Source organism: Mycteria americana, chromosome 5, assembly GCF_035582795.1.
Source record: "Mycteria americana isolate JAX WOST 10 ecotype Jacksonville Zoo and Gardens chromosome 5, USCA_MyAme_1.0, whole genome shotgun sequence".
NCBI lineage: Eukaryota > Metazoa > Chordata > Aves > Ciconiiformes > Ciconiidae > Mycteria > Mycteria americana.
Window position 1 is genome coordinate 69,964,712 of NC_134369.1, and position 16,188 is coordinate 69,980,899.

Sequence of the window (16,188 nt, forward strand, 5' to 3'; positions counted from 1 at the left end):
CCCGTTCAATGCTAAAAATGATCAATACCAGCTACAGCCTTCTCTGCCAGGGAGGATTTGCCAAGGAGAGAGCAGCCAGGAGGGCTGGGAGCAGCACCACTGCCCTCTGCTGCTGCGCAGCTACCAGCTCGGAGAGCAGGAAACCAGAGGGACCACATCAGGCTTTGCTTTTACGCAACAGTCAGGGGCTCATTTTTCCAGCATCTGATATTTCTTTGAACCACTCAGAGCGGTTTTTGCTCGGCGTCACTCCGCGGACGCTCTCTTTTTAGCAACTACTTACTCTGACAGGCAGTACGGACCAGCAGGAGAGCATCAAGACGAAGAAGACGGCAGCGGCAGCTCAGACCTACTGATGCGATCATCCCCGTAGTATTCCAGGCTACGCGGCGTTGCTCATGCTTGGCTTTCCGAGGTTGCTTTTCCGAGCATCGGGGTTGAAATACAAACGTGAAAGCGTGAAGTGGAAGCTGCTAAGACTTCGAAGTGCCTCTATTAAAAAGCTTTCAAGATAATCAACCCCGAGGTTGTCTCCTTGAGGAGCGCCAACAAACTCCAGCTTTGCACAGCCCAACGCACAGTGAGAACAAGCACTAGGATATTAAAGCATTAATTCTTCCCACTTCTAAGCAAACTTAAAATAGGATATTCTGCCACCTTCTCTGTGCTGGGGGGTGTTGCCCTACAACTGAAGGGAATACAGGCAAATTAAAAGCACAGGATTCAAAACCCCTTTGAACAATTTCTAGCATACAAAGGGCTATATAAAGCTTTTCACGTCATGCAAATTAAGCACGTTCTTGTGAAAAGGCACCGTAATACAGTTTTACTTTTCATTATCCGTTAACAGCTCAGTAAAATGGAGTATCCTGACAGATCAGCCCTCGTTAGCACGTCCTGGGTTCCCACCAGAAGCCATAGATCTACCCCAGGACAACACTGCATTAGTTAGCCAGAGTAAGCCCAAGAAATCACAGATGAAATCTGCAGTCATTTGTCACCTTCTGAATTTGTTTAAAGAAAGGATAAATTCCATGTTTGCTTTTAATCAGAGGTGGAGCAGCGAACTTCTTGAGTCATGGGGTGATGCTGGTGGGAAGGGACATCAGGAGGTTCCTAATCCCTGCTTGGAGCAGGGTCAGCTCTGAGCTGCTCAGGGCTTTATCCAGGCCAGCCTTCAAAACCTCCAAGGATGGAGACTGCACCACCTCTTCGGGCAACCCACTCCAATGCTTGACTGTCCTCATGCTGAAAAAGCTTCTTCTCATTGCTGGTCTGACTCTCTTGCTTCAACTCACGCCACCATCCAGTTCTGCAGCAATACGTGCTGGCATTTGCTTTAGAATATGGTCTCCACCACCAGCAGGTTTCCCTCTTTAAACCGAAACTACAAATAATTCCCCCCTTTTCACACTGAGGATGCCAGCTCCAGCCTAAACGTCACTCAGAAACAGCTAGGAACAGGATGGGGCACAGGAGGTACCCGACTTCTACCCAACCTCCCCCCAAGATCCAACCTTTAATAGTTTAAATAGCTCATCCTCCCTAGGATCCCTCTCTAGCTCAGAGAAACGAGTTCCTCTGCGGAGCATGAAATGAAATGCTTACGGTGGGCACGTGCTCCAGCTCCTCTTCTGGATGAGCTCCCTCCCACTGACAAACAGCCCGATACAAGTGTCTCCTCACCAAGGCCACCGTCCCATTTACGCTGCTCTCCGCAGCAGCGCCAGCTTTTGGCTCTGCCCCATCCAGCAGAAGACTCTGGGGGATGTACGCGGGGTTGTACCAGAGAGCTAACTGCTTTAAAGCTAACTGGGGTGGTGGCAGAGGTAGGGAGACGTATACTGAAGCCACATTACTGCCAAGTGAAACAAATTTGGCGTCTGATGGCACAGCTCGATGCAAGAGTTTAAGGGTTAAGTGCTACAAGAAGTTCCTCCCCTCATCTCCGCCACAAGAACATCAATCTGCAAGAGCAGGTAAGATCTTGTGCAGACAACAGAACTTGGACCTGAAATGAAACCCAAAGGCGTGCCAAGTGACTTCTCAGCACGGCCCTGCCCTGCTGAGCCTCACGAGAAAGCTGGAAAGAGGAGAGGAGCGCAGGTATTGCTATTTTCTCTCTCCATCTCTCATTTAACAGGGAGGGTACCCTTTGGGAAGTGGTACTACAGAACTGTTACATTGCCTGTCCCTTATCCAGGTGTAACTTAACTTTACTATAACTTATGATCGGCTGCAAGAGGATATGAAGTCCCCATTCTTCTGTCTTCACTGTCGTGAAATGGGGCAACTGGAACAATCAGTAGATCTCCGAAACAAAAGTACCTGCCTTCAACTGCGAACTGCCTTGGTGCACACAGCTTTTAACGTGGGATTTCCCACAGACCTGAGAGATTCCGCAGGCAAGAGTGACCAAAATAAGAACATTTTCCTTGCCGTTACCAGCTTAAGGGGTGCGTGTGCACGTTTTTACGTCAAGTTAACTCAAATTCCGCTGAACTGTGAGGACAGAGGAAAAGTTCCAGCTGATCCTCCCATTACAACTACCTTGGAAGTGTAGTTTTCTGGATCCAAGACGAAGTGAAGCATGCAAACGCCGTGTCTATCCAGCCATTATCCCTCTTCAGACCACGACCTTTAGTACCGCAACCTCTGCCCGTGCACAAGCGGCACGTACACCCGGGTATCGGTGACTGCCGGGTGGAGCCCGGACAGCGAGTGCAGAGCTGGCTGCTCCCAGCGTCACAAATACCTATTTCCACCCACACAGCACGTCCGGATCAAGATCTTTCTCTAGCTCTCTCAGGGCTAAGCGACACGTTGTGTAATGCAGTGACAGTTAATCTCGCAGCAGGTACTAGTTGATTAGAAGCTTCTATTAAAGTTGAAACTTGCATTTCTTGATTTGCCAGATGACACTTACACTGATCTATTACGTGCCTGGTGAATAACGGCTGGTTGAAGAGTATGGAATTGCATCCTAATAATTGGAATGATGTGCCTAACTTCAGAAATAGGAAAGCCACTATTAAGAAAAAGAGGTATGAAAAAGTTTTGTCCTTACTTAGGTGCCTACACAGAAGCTAAGGACAACCTTCAGAACAACATCCCACCCCTTGGACAGCGTGGAGGCAGTTTTAAACAGGCTGGTCAGTGAATCAACGCCTGTGCACAGAAATGGGTCTGAACCTGCCTGGAGAGAGGTTAGGCGTCTGCCTTCACAACAGTAAGCCAGAGCTAACACACCCGACATCGTGGATCTAACCATGCACACACCCACCGCTTTGCAAGACCCCTGGAATAGTTTTTCAAAACAAACTGCTCCCCTAAGAATTATGTAGATAAGTAGCACTTGTGAGATGCTCCCCAAAAATTCGATTAAAGGTTTTTGGGTCTGCAGGGCAGTAAGCCATTAACATAGTTGGATTGGCATACCCAGGGCTTCATCTCTACCAACGCAAAAGAGTTGCAAGAGACGATTCATTTGAGGAATCCAGAGGAGCGGACAATCCCATAGCTGAACGCTGTTAAGAAAAAGCGCTGGCCACGCATTGTATCGCTCTATTAACAGCTGTAAGGATTACGTTCGGTGCATGGCCTAAGAAGAGCTTGTTTTCTAAGGCTTGAAGTGGATAAATATTTTTGTTTCTGCTCTTTACTGCTCGCTGCTGCCATTTTTACCTTCCTGAAAGGGTGAAGGTGTGGACAAAGGTAGCAGCATTGGCCAGCTCAGTGTGAACCGTTCTACAAGCCACTACATCGGAAGAATGTAAACGTAGTGATGAGTGATGCCCAAACTTCGTAGTTCACACCACTGCCCAGCCCTGGAGTTTCTCAAACACTGTTATACACCCTAACCCATCAAAGCCCTGATAAGCATACAAAAACATTGCTTTGCGAGTCACTTACCACATCCACGTGCGTCAATCTAGCATGGGAATTGTTCAGAGCCAGGAAAAAAAAAAAAAACACCACACCACACTCTTCAGAGATAAAAAAATAAGTCCCATTCCTCCTCTAGAACAAGCAAGATCAGATCGTTTTTCTCTTACTTAACAAGGCAGTTTGTGAACAGGCGATACCTGAGGCTGACGTGCTACAATACAGCAATGGTCGCATCCACACTTAATACGCCTTATGCGCAGGCTGCAAAAAAAAAAATCACAAAAGGAAGAGGAAAAACACTCACAGAAGTCAAGTAATTCTGATTTTATATTCAGTCTTTGCAAATCAAGGATGTCCTATTTTTACTATTCATTCAAGGCAAAAGTCTACACAAGCATGTCAAAAGCAGTAAGTGAAAAACAGTAAACACGACAGTCTTGAAAATACGTTTAATGTCTAGTCTTATACAAAAGTGACAGCATCTTCAAAAAAATATCAAATCCTGTATTTATAGCTTCTCACTATCATACAGCAATATTTGTTTCATCTAAAGAAAATACAGCAGCAGGTGATAATCTATACTTTAAAGATGTGATTGCTTATATTTCATATTGTAAACAAATGCAGTATGTCGATCTCAAAGCACAAGTCAAAACGAACTTCTCAGCAATTTAACTCAAATGATGCATAGAAATGTACAAATTCCATTGCAAAAGCTTCAGGCCAGAAGTTGCTCACACTTGACATAACATGTGATAAAGTTACTACACGGTATACAGTGACAACTTGAGTTTTTACACAATAGATTAACAGGTATACCCTTTTCACTGCTATGCAAAGAACTTTGCTCACAAAAACAAAGGGGTTATGAAACAGTTTTCATGACCTCAAGAAATACGAATATACATTGAAAAACATCCCATATATACTGAATTTTAGCCTAAATGTTCCAGTAATAAATCCTGCCTATTTCAGGAAGAACCTAGAAGTCTAGTTACTTTTACACATCCCCCTTCCAAAAATCATTACTCGCTACCGTTGCTTTATCCTTTCCTACCTCTTCCCATTCCCTGCAAAGACATACAGCCAGTGCAATTTCAAACCGGACTGCTGCTACTGCACAATCCATTCATTCGGAATAAGTGTTTTTTCATTACATTGATTTATAATCTAAGGCTGCAGGTATCAAAAAAGCACTTGAGCAAATGTAGTCAATGTTCTCCCATGTTAATTTTTAATTAGTCTTGCCAAGATCTAAGCCAAGTCTGTTGTTTGGGGGGGCAACTGGGGATTGTTTAAGGTTAGTGAGGACTTGCGCTTTTGGTTCCCGTTTCTAGGGTTACAGATGCTAGGTTTTAAGCTGAAATGGTAAGTATTTTTGTTCAGCTCCAGTACTGTCTTCCTAAACCAAAAAATACATGTAACTTTGCTGTTAGCTTTCATGACATTAGAATAAAACAGCCACAGCTAAGCTGACCACTGCCTTCTGCAAAAATGTTGCAGGACTCTGCCATAAAGGCTAAGACGACTAACACAAGCATCACCACCAGGTCACCCCATTTGTTTTTAAGAAGTCCATCACATGCATGCAGGAAGCCACGATAAGGTACTGGAAGAGAATTAACTCGCTTTCACAGCTCCGTGATACAAAGACTCCCTAATGAGCTACCATGTTAAGCAATATGTGTTCCTAATTCTACCTACAGAGGCTAAGTTGGGATAGCCCCAGCTGGGGATGAAACAAACCGTCCACGGTCAAAATCTAGGCTATAACGTACCACAAAGAGTGCCAGAACTCACTGACATGTGGCTGTGTGTCTTGGAAACACTAAACCAGCGTTGCAGCAAACCCCTTGCATGCTCTTTGCACAGATATGGCAAGAATATGAAAACTTAACTGCAGTGCCCCTTCAGAGGGGGGACAGCTACACAGCAGTGCACAGGCTTCTAGACATTCAATTACTCCCAAATTACACCTACTCAGTGAGGTATGCAGACACCTAGCTGAGAACAGAGGACTTCTCCCCATTACAATATTCAGCAGAGCTCCGATGAGACCTCCTCGTTCTCAACTGCGGCAATAAGGATGATACAAAGGATCTCTGTAGCCGATAGAACTAAACGCCATGCCCAAAACTGCTGGGAAGGGAACTGCCAGGTTGGGGTTTTTGATCTTTTAAGCTCAAGTTCAGTTTCCAGGGACTCCGAAAAAGTCTGCCGAGTTTACACAACCCAGCAGCAAAGTCAAATTTTAAATGACTAGAACCCAGGTTAGAAATAGGGAAGTACCTTATCCAAGTGGGAAGCAGTTTCTCTTTACATAGACCAAGCCAAACTTCCAACCACCACAGAATGAGAACTGGCAGAATGATGTCCTCATTTGCATGCATAAAACTCACATTTGTTGATTCAAAGTTAACTGCACATCCAGGTTATTTAGTTTGCACATAAATGCCTGTTTGTGAACACGAACAGTGTGCTGACAAGTCAGACCAAGTATTTCAAATGCGTATCTTCTCTTCCGTAGTCCCAGACCGAGCAATTGAGTATATACAAAATGCTGAGAAAACCTTCAAGTTCACACGCTCTGTCTCTTTAGTTTGAATTACTGTAGCATGTTCAAAAATTAGATTTCTTGACAAAAATCTTGAAACACTTTTTATTGACATTTTAGAATAACCTGAAAATAGACAAAATATGACTATCCATCCATTCAGTGACCAGCACAAGTCTGGCAACAAGACTTAAAGCATTCATGGAAATTTAAGAATTAACATTTTTTAAAGTCCTTGGGCCTGATTCTTTACAATCCTTACTTGGCAACTCCCATTTTTCCAAGGAATACTTGCCAACATAAGAACCACAGATGTTAGTTTTATTTCTGCTCTTCATAATTCATTTTATTAAACCAAACAATTATGCCAGCATATGAGCAAGGTATATTTATGCAAACTGCTCCTTCATACCTCAAATGCACATACAAGAGGCAAGTATTCTTCATCGCCCCAAACATTACAGTTTTTGTTTCAGTAAAAATCTCTCTAAGTAGTGGATGAAGGTGGAAAGCTACAGTATTTTGTTGCCCAGAATGTATTCAACGGTAAGGCTGCAAGAGACAATAATTCATGGTCAATACAGGCTTTTCACAAAGCAGTTAAGTCACAGTTACAAAAAATCGTAATTAAAACCAAATTAATCCTTATCGTTTTTCTTTCCTCCCTATGTGCCCTAGGAGTAATCTCTCTAGGTTACAGAGAGACTAGAATATTTTCTCTTTCAGAAATTATTACAAGGCTTTCCCCCCTTTTTTGCCTTTTAGAGAAGGCTTTCCAAGTAGTGGAAGACCACTATAATGTGGATGCTTAGACACACTCCAACCTGATATAATTTCACCGTCCTAGTATATTTAGTTAAGCGTTTAAGAAGTGGGCTATTATTCCCCTGACTACAGAAATAAAACAGATGTGCTGAAATTCCTTACCTGCACTACCACGTCTTATGCTACTGAATTTCCACACTTAAAAGTATAACATTTTCAAGTAATTCAAGACCAAAATCAAATACTCACATGGGGACCACCAGGCATTGACGGAGCACCAGCAGGACCAGATGGCACTTGAAAAGGATTAGGGGGCGTAGGATATAGTCCTGGAGCTGGATATGATCCTGTGGGTGGAGGAAATGGACCTGGCGGTGAAGGTCCCCATGTTCCAGGTGGGACCGTACCCCATGGTACTGTTGGCGCAGCCCCTGGAGTCTGGGTAGGAGCGGAATATGGCCCTGGGGGTGGATATGGCATGCTAGGTGCAGGATACTGCCCTCCCATTGTTGGTCCCCATGCTCCAGAGGGCATGGATCCCCATGGCCCAACAGGAGCAGGAGGTGCAGCTGGCTCTGTTGGACCACCATAAGGTCTTGGAAGCTCTGGAAAGGGCATATTTGGTGGAGGATATTGCCCTGGTGGGACAGGACCTGGCACAGTTGGGGGTGGATATGGACCACCAGGAGGAGGGCAAGAGGGTCCAGTAGGAGGAGGAGGAAATGGAGCAGGCGGTCCAGGGGGCATTGAAGGATACATTCCTGTTGGTGGAGGTCCGAATGGCACGCTGGAAGCGGACGTATTTGGTGGCAGTCCGGTTGGCGCCGCAGGGGGAGCGCTTGGGTTGTTCCAAGGATTCGAAGCCGGCCAACCCTGCGGTGGCTGACCAGGCTGTTGACCAGGTTTTGTACTGCTCACTTTGGAGGTTTTAGCAGGCGACTGATCTGGTAAAGCATCTGCCAACTAAAAGATAAAGCATCGGTGAGAATGTAAAATGTCTACTGGACTTACTAGTTGCAGACATTCACCCACTACATGTATACGTTTCAGTTGCCAAAATGGGAGGAAGAGAGCTCTTTGTTGCTGTGCACAGATGATTACATTCATTTTTGTGCAGCTTCTATCATTAAGGTAGAAGAGGCATTCTGACATGCTGCAGTTAGAAAACCAAAGATAAAAGGCGACCTACCACACATAGCAATAAGCAATTTCAGCGCAAATCCAGAAAGAAAAGATTTTCATAGATTTCCATTATAGCTATTCTGACACTATTAAAACACAACTCCTCTGTTAATATCACAGCGGAAAAGAACCCACAAGGCACCTAGCAGCTTCATATGTTTAGTCCACAGATTGCTACATCTACCCAAAAGGAAAACACCACAACTGCAATACAGAGGAAATCGCCTCTCAACTGTAAACTCCCCTTCTTGAAAAAGTATGTCAACTTTTAGAATGAAGTAACACAACTGGCTGATCTTCAGGAAAGAAAAACTGTTACTTACCGAAAAATCATCAGTTCCAGACATTTTGCTGAAAAGTAAGGCAAGATAAAGTGAAATTTGTTGAAAATAATAAAAGTATTTCAAGCAAGAGTTCATGAGACAAACTCTACGTTTGTCTCATTCAAACCACAGTAAGCGTTGAACTGGTAGCGCTTCTTAGCGAGGGCTTTGTTTTAGTGCCTCTGACCCATACAGATATGTGCTACCCAAATACTTTCCTCTTGATAAAGTTCTCATGAAAAGGAAAGTCTTCAGCCTCTACCTGTCTCATCGCAGACAGGACCGACACATAACGCAAATGGGTCACATTACACGAAGAAAAAATATTTCAAATATTCATACCGAGTAGGCAGCCTACCCAGACAGCGATGCCTGTAAAGTATTCAAGGTCTTTTCTAAACTGGGACTCAGAAGAGTTATGGCAGGCTGCTTGCAGGTGAAGTTAATGCACCTAAACCAAAACATGATTAAATCCCCATGCAGACCTTATTGTCAGAAATAAAAGAACTATCGTTTGCTGATGCTTTATCCTCCGATTATGTCAGAACATACTATAGGTAGCGGATGGTCTTATTTACGTCCACTGACTCCAGCTAGCTAGCCTTAACTGAAAGTAGGTATGGCAAACGTGTCATACCTAACTTCTAACCTCTCAACACTTACAAGAAACATTGAACATAGGGACCAATGAGCCATGTGCTATCTTTTCATGAAGGCAACTACTGCACTTAGAGCTTTCCAGAGCTTCACCATAATGAAAACTGACTGGCTTTGCCAATCTTTATCAGCCATACAAAAGGGCAGCCGTCACACCTGAGGTTATATTCAGTTTGACTAACTGACAGCAAATACTGACTAGAGGTGAAGAACTCTTGAAAGGATGACCAAGAGAAGGTGAAATAGGTGGACATGCCCCAGTGCAGCCAGAAGGTTTTAGGGGAGAGTGTAGGAGATAGAGAGGAACACAAGAGAAAGAAAAATGCAAAATGTAAGGCAAGAGTACAGATACTACTGCCAAGTTGACCCCCACAAAAAACAATCCTTGTTTTTCCTTGTTGATGGAGAAGACCTGACTTTTTTAACACAGAAACTGGTCTTGGGGACAGAGGTTTGTACAGATAGCCTATGACAAATGGGTTTATAAGCTCCATTAGATTATAAATTACATAATGCAAATAATACACATATAAACTAGGGTCTTCTCTGAAACCGTATTTTAAGTTTATTACTATCTACACAATTTCCTAATCTTAATTAGGAAACTGGATCAGAACAAGGGGCCGTTTAGCTCAGCAATCCATTTTATCTTCAGCAATGACAGCAGGGAAGAACAAGAACAGGGATGACACCCCACTACTTCACTGATCCCAAGCTCAGATAATTCCTAAGTTGTAGGTAATTTCTATGCAATAACAACCCTCAAAGAATTTCTTTTCCATAAACACGTCTAGCTTCCCCGCTTGTACCTACAACGTTGGCGAGGAGCTCCACAGGGCTGCTATTCGTTACACAAAAAGGCACCTTCTTTTTTGTTCTAAACCTGGATCTTACTAGGTTCAGTTGTTGCTCCTTCATTCTTGCAGCTGAGAAAAATCAGTAAATCTATTCTTATCCACTCTGCCCATGCTGCTTGTTATTCTACAGATTTTTACCATTTTCTTTTAGCTGTTCCTTCTCCAGGCTGAGCTCTAGCTTATTTCATTGACCCTTGTGCAGCAGCTATTCCATGCCTTTGATTATTCTCACTGCCTCTCTCTGAGGCTTTTCCAATTCTCTTCTATCTTTTGAGATGAATGACAAGAACGAACCACACAGAATTCAAGATGTGGGATAATCATTGATTTATACAGTTTCATAATTATGTTCTGGTTTGTCCTCTATTTCCTTCCTAATACTTCTTAATGTTTCATCTGCTTTTTGATCACTACGGAACTGACACTTTTGTGGCAGTATTTCATTCCTCAGTGTTAAGGGTCAGCCCATCATTTTATATATGAAATTATATGCACCGCTCTACATTTATCTACTCTGAATTACATCAGATTTATCGACATTGAATTATATCTGCCATTTTATTACCTAATCCTTACTTTCCTGAATGGCTTCATATGAATGAGACATTGCTCATCTCATTTCCCAAGTTATTTATGACCACACCGAGCAACCCAGACCCCTGTGGAAACACAATAAACTTCAAGTTACACCTAATAATTTAAATAAACCTTTTAAGAAATACCTCATAATTTAAATAAACCTTTTAAGAAATACATATCTACAAAGTTAGCACCCTGGTGGAAGTCAGTGCCTCATTGCATGAATCCAAAGGTTTGTTAAAGCTCCTGCATTAGCATATAACAGCAGTAGTTCCTTCAAGTACGTACAAATACCTGAATCTTTGTACCAGACGAGGTACGCTGTTCAGATCAATGACCGTTTGCTTAAAGTTGAGAAACCAACTGAACTACATCAGGAAAGTGGTTTCTGCTCCCGTTATTAATGGCTCAGCTGTTCGAGAGACATCTACCAGAAAAAGCTCAATTTCTCTTCAATAGATAGCTCTTATGTTAAAAGAGTTCGTTAGTTTTTGCCATGAACCATGCTCAAGAATAATCAGAAGTTGATATGTGCTTTTTAGTGGCATTGTAACTCAATTTACCTATACAGACATAGAGGCTATTTAACATAACCCACAAAATATAGGAAATCAATCATTAATACAGAGACAAGTACAAAAATAACTTTTTACATAAGCATGCATGTAAATGTATTCATAAGAAAAAAAACCAGGTTAGCAAAAAGCAACACCAAAACAGGCCAAGAGAATCATCCTTTCTTTAGGCAGATGGAGAGATGGGATAAGACCAACTGAAAAATAGATCTACAAGAGATTGAAAAAAGCCCACAGAAGAAGTTAGAACATATGCTGCAAGGGAGAAAAGGAAGAGTGGAAACAAACCTAAAGGAGAACTCAGAAGAAAATCCCATGATCTGTCACAGAAGTGACAGAGTAGTAAATTCAAGGCAGAGCAGTGGATGAATACAGCTGGAACAGGCCTGCTTACAAAATATCAACAACTATCCCCAATATTTGTCAGCAGATGATTTCAAAATATTTCTGTGCCATGAAAATTAAGGAAACAATTCTGCTACATGACTTATGAAAAAAAGTGTAGTTAAGCATAGCTTATAGTGCGATTTAGTGGCTTTTTTATTTTGGCAAGCAGACGAGAGCAACATTTGTTGGCAACATTTGGCATAACTGAGTCAATGCCAAGCATGTCAAGGATCCTCTTGCAGACAGGATGGCCTACTTCAGGGACATTTTTTAAACACACATTTAATCTGGGTACTGCCACTGTCATTTAATAAAAAAGAAACTGAAATACCATTAAGATACATTCAGACTACATATGAACTAATTTGTACTTAAATCTACAATCTGGGTCCCATTCAAGATGTTCAATGCTGGTATAAAGAATTTCAATCAAAACCTTATAGAAATATCAATTACATTTGTAAAAGTATTGCCCAAGGCATTCACATGTTCACAAATTAGACATGCTGTCAGACAGAAGACCTCCAAGTAACTCCATTTTAACGTCCCCACTGGTCACGTGCAGGCTCAAGATTTTAGAAAAATATACCAAAAGGTGCCTTGACTAGATTTTTAGCATTGGTAGAGTTAACAAATGGACTCTCATTTTCTCTTGAAGCTTTCCTAGAAGAGCACTGCACAAGTACTGATATGAGCAGAGAAAAACCGATTCACGTAACAGACAATCAATGTTTTGCCACATTTAAACGCTCCTTCAAATTATTCTTTCCTGGAGTTGGGGAGAAGAAAGAGTGAGTGGAAGAAGGAGGGTTCAGGAGTTTAAGTAATTTGGCCGGGAGTAGAAAGACTACAGAACTGGCAGCATTCAAACTGAAGTCCTGCTCGCATCCACTGTGCTGTGAGATAAGATTTCCTTTGTTTTCTGAAGGCTGCAGCCCCTGCTTTCCAGAAGCACAGATCCTGCCAGCTCCATGTCAGCTGGTCAGGGCATCATTCCTCAGCCACCTCTGAGAACACATATGGCCAGAAGTGTGAAACTCAAGCGAGGGAAAGAGAGAGATGACCCATGTCTGCAAAAAAGGCATTTAGGAGCAGAATCTCTCTCATCCTTTATCGTGAAGAGTGATGGGAGAACATGGAGGACTTCCACCACACCTACCCAGAAACCATACATGGCAAAATCTTCAGATCACGGTCCAAGGCCTCCCAGACACCCACAAACTACTCTGGAGAATTAACAGCAGGTAGGTGAGACAAGCAAGCCTGCCAGGCTCCACACGGCAGGCTGGAAGAAGGTTGAGAAGCACTCTGACACAGCAATGGTATGCTAATTCTACCAACAGCGTTCAAGAGCAAGTGGTGATTTTCAGAGAGGCCTGTGAAAACCCCGTTTCTGGAAGCGTGGTGCTACGTGTGACTACTAAATCCGTCAGCTTCCACAATAAAACAGCTCCACCATGTTTTTTAAGGTCTAAACCCTCTCTGGTCCCATCCAGCCCAACTGAAACTGATGGATATAGTAGCATTTTTTCCCATGCTCTTGCCTTTCCTGGCTTTTATCCATCACCAGTCCCTAGAGACCCTGTTAGAAAGAGCTGTCCAAAACACTTTTTCTTTCTTTTACTAAAGCTATCCAAAACTAAGCATCAACGGCTTGCCTTTTTTTTTTTTTTTGAGTTGTATGACATTTTTCGAACACTTGATGTGCCAGATTTAGTTCCTGTCTTCAAGATCATCTTTCCAACACAGAAAAACGCTTCCTAGATGCAACAGGCTCTGCTGCATTTCCACTGGGTGGCATGGCTCTATCAGCAAAGAGGTTCTTTTGTCACTGTAACATGACTAATACCTACCAGCATAACCTCATCTACAACAAGATTTCTGCCCACATAAGTATAACTACCCAACATAGCTATACAGATAAAATGGAAGAGAGACCAAATCTTTGACAGCTTCTAAATGTTTTCTAAAATATGCAAATTTCTGCAGCTTCTACCTTCAGGCATTAAGCGTCAACATTTTATAGTTGGCCTTTCCCTATCTTTAATGCCTCCTCAGCAGCCACACTGATGCTCTAGCGTACCGTGCAATCGTTTAGTCTGACCTGCAAGTTTATTCGTTGGGAGAATAAAGACAATTGGTAAACAGACTGACAAGGGAAAAAACAACAGTTATATCATTAGTAGCTACTTGAGATTTGGTGATCTTTTTGCCCCTTCCCATGTCTGTCCTGATTGAAAAAAAGGAGGTTAAGTCAGATTTTTAGTTTTCAGATTTTCAGTTTTCATATTTTCCGGACAGATTTAATTAAAAGCAACAACCAAAATGATGCATGTTGATGCATTTGCTATAAATTATCAAGTACCAGAAAAAACCAATTCTTTAAAATAGAGGTCTTATCAGTTTCCAAGACCTGTAAAATATAAAGCCATTAGGAACTGTAATCTGTTCCAGTTTCCCACCCATGACAGGCCATTCAGTTTCACAGCTGCCTCCCCACCAAGACCAGACCTAATCACCTCAGATGGTCACCACGTCACAAGCAGATGGTTCCAAACGCGGCAGATATATATCACTTCTGAAGTGGCTTGTTTGTGTGCCAGCTGCCATACAAAACCAGTGGAGAACAGCAAGTCTCCACTGCCAAAGATTACTCCTGTCCACATCATCCTACCCTGTGAACCTTGCAAGAGATATATTAGTCCAGCAACTCAGAATAATTAAAACATATCTTCTATAGTTGCCTCTAAACTTTGAGAGCTATAGAGCCCATTCTCATCATGTTATCCTCATTTTTAAAAGCGTGCTTTATTTGTCATTTATAGCTTTAGCTTCCAATTACCAATTCCTCAGAAGTCTTCCTGAACTAAAAGCTATTTAAAGAATACCCGTGTTCTCCTCCTACCAAAGCTATATACTCAGGAATTATCTGCTTAATTATTTTTATTTTGGATTAAATAAATATACTGACCCTGAGTGTGAGTGACTACCAAACATCTTCACTGCAGGGTTTTTGGTGTGTGTCCTCCCCCCAGTAAAAACATCAAAACTGTGTGTCGTATTCCAGTTCTAGCCTCAACAGTGACAACCAAGACCACACACCCTTCTGCTCCTTTACAAAGGCTCTTTCCCAGGATAACTGCTTTTCAGGATACAATCTCACTGCATGGATACAGCTGGCATCTTTCACATCTTGATCTGGCACTGTTAAAATGTACTTGAATGAACTCAAGTTTCAAGAATATCAAAAGTGCTTTCTAGGACTGGCTTGATATTTACTACAAATTTTTGTATCAGCCACTGGTCTCCACAGGTCTTGGGGAGGGTAGGTTCAGGGTGTGTCAGTTTTGTTTAAAAAGAAAAAAGAAAAGCTACCTTTGTTCTCACATCCACTGACAATAAGCTTGAACAGCATCAAATCAACGCTGCTTTCCACAGAATTCACCTAGAAACAAGTTCTATCTCGGAGATGAAACCTGTCAGATGAGAAGTTCTCTCTCCAAGCAGTGGGCCCTTTGATACCATGCAGTGCTAGCTCTCCCAGTAAGTCAGCTACCTTAGGTATATTAACATGTGATAAAATGAATCAAGTTCTCATGAATTACGGAAAATGGACCTGCCTGAGACCTCTTTTAGTGAAAAACCTTTAAGTCAACCAGTCACTTATATGCAATCCACATTCATTTACACAGTCATATATAGACGACGACCTTATAGCATACATACAAGCCGACAAAATATGTTGCCCAGTCAAGCCACAGCAGCTACCACCGTTACACGGAGTACATCGGGATCCGCTACAAACGAACCTCCTTTGCTTTGTAGGCACCAGCAAAGCCAGCGCCACGTAACCGAAAGCGGCAGCAGCCATTAGGCCGCCACCGGCACCCCGAAGCGATACGCCCTCCCCAGGCGGCGGGTCTCCGGGCGGGGGAGGCTGGCTTCTGCCACTCACTCGAGGCCACCGACCCCCGGTACCACCCCTCCGCCGCTCGCCGGGGCTGGGAGAGGCGGCGGCACCTCCCCGGGGGCGCGAAGGGGGAAGAGCCAGCTGCGGCCCGGCGGTCCCCGGGGACGGTGTGGGATGGAACCCCCTCCCTCCCTTCCCCACCCCCCCACCGCTCAGGCCCTCCCTCCCGCTGGCTAACGGGCCGGCGGGGCGGCAGAGCGCCGTTCCGTCCCGGCCCGCCGGCCGCCCCGCGGCGGGGGGTACCTGGGCGGGAGGAGCGCGGCGCGGCGCAGGCCAGGAGCGAGGCAGGAGGCGGCGGCCCGCAGCACCACCGCCACCCCGACGCCCAGGCGGAAGCGGAACTGCGTCACACGCCCCGCCTCCCCACCGCCCGGAAGGTCACGCGCTTGGCCGCGCCCCCTCCCCGCCCACACCGCCGCGGGCCACGTGACAACCCCACCACCACCACTCC

The 16,188-nt window shown here is 43.8% G+C and overlaps 1 protein-coding gene across 1 annotated transcript; it reads right to left on the minus strand.

The window, feature by feature from the left end:
- Positions 1 to 4,322: 4,322 nt before the first annotated feature.
- Positions 4,323 to 16,096, minus strand: MAPK1IP1L (mitogen-activated protein kinase 1 interacting protein 1 like). Its single transcript, XM_075503896.1, has 4 exons — positions 15,981 to 16,096; positions 8,713 to 8,740; positions 7,457 to 8,170; positions 4,323 to 6,994 (listed from the first exon to the last, which is right to left on the minus strand). Exons 2-4 carry the CDS (start codon positions 8,734 to 8,736, stop codon positions 6,983 to 6,985), a joined length of 750 nt encoding a protein of 249 aa, XP_075360011.1. The 5' UTR covers positions 8,737 to 8,740; positions 15,981 to 16,096; the 3' UTR covers positions 4,323 to 6,982.
- Between the last annotated feature and the right edge of the window lie 92 nt (positions 16,097 to 16,188).